This window comes from Saprolegnia parasitica (genome assembly GCF_000151545.1).
Source record: "Saprolegnia parasitica CBS 223.65 unplaced genomic scaffold supercont2.76, whole genome shotgun sequence".
NCBI classification, from domain to species: Eukaryota; Oomycota; class Saprolegniomycetes; order Saprolegniales; family Saprolegniaceae; genus Saprolegnia; species Saprolegnia parasitica.
In genome coordinates, this window is record NW_012156470.1 from 135,751 (window position 1) to 136,639 (window position 889).

At 56.4% G+C, this 889-nt stretch overlaps 1 protein-coding gene across 1 annotated transcript; it reads left to right on the plus strand.

Annotated features, from left to right (window-relative positions):
- Positions 1 to 128: 128 nt before the first annotated feature.
- Positions 129 to 614, plus strand: SPRG_11011 (hypothetical protein; the record flags this gene model as incomplete). The annotated part of the gene is made up of 1 exon (XM_012351218.1): positions 129 to 614. The coding sequence occupies one exon, from the start codon at positions 129 to 131 to the stop codon at positions 612 to 614; it is 486 nt and encodes a 161-aa protein (XP_012206608.1).
- Positions 615 to 889: the final 275 nt, after the last annotated feature.

An 889-nucleotide genomic window follows, 5' to 3' on the forward strand; every position in this document is an offset into this window, starting at 1 on the left:
TTTTTTATCTCGTCGAAGTCGTTGGACTTGCTCAAGCGCTCTCCGAGCTCGTGGCGCTCGAGCAACTCGTCCTCAAACGCATCGATCTGCGCACGTTGCCGAGGCTCAATGCCGCCGCGGTGTCGGCGATGCGAACGCTTGAATTCTGGAGAGTGCAATTGACGCCCACAAGCGTGGCCCACGTGCTCGACTGGGTCACGCGCTCGCCCCGTCTCGAGTCGGTCACGTGGATGAGCTGTGCGATCTTTGGCAGGAACATTGGCTGCGCCATTGACGCGGTCCAGCGATGCATCCGTGCGGGTGCCCACGCCGTGGCATTCGAAGACTGCGGTATTGATACGCATGGCGCGACGGCCTTGGCCAACGGACTCCGCAACACCCATGCGCGCCATCGCACCATAATCGACCTCTCGCGCAACAAGGTGCTGATCGCGGCCGCACGCGCAATGCTTTCGGCCCTCGCCACGTGCACCAACGTGTCGATCAAACTGACCAACAGCCTACGCACGCTCTCGGTCGACGACCAGGCCAAGCAAGCGGGCGTCACCATCGAGTGGTGCCAGCGCGACGTATGGCCGAGCTGCGGGTTGACGCTGCATTCAACTGGCACCTAATTGTCGCGAAAGGATCAAGTTAAAGTAAGGAACGAGTCCCATAGCTCCTTGCATTGGAAGACGCCGTTTTAACGAGAGCTATCCCACAGGAATCCTACGAGAACTAGAGGACATCATAATTTGCTAGCTTTATCGGACAATAACGACTACATGAATCCACGGATGCCAATATTCACACTAGCCAACTCAAAATGTAAGGCTTGGAGACCAAGGAGACTTTTGACCTTAAGCTACGCGTCAACACATTTGCGAAAAGCAGTTGGTACAAGTGTAGT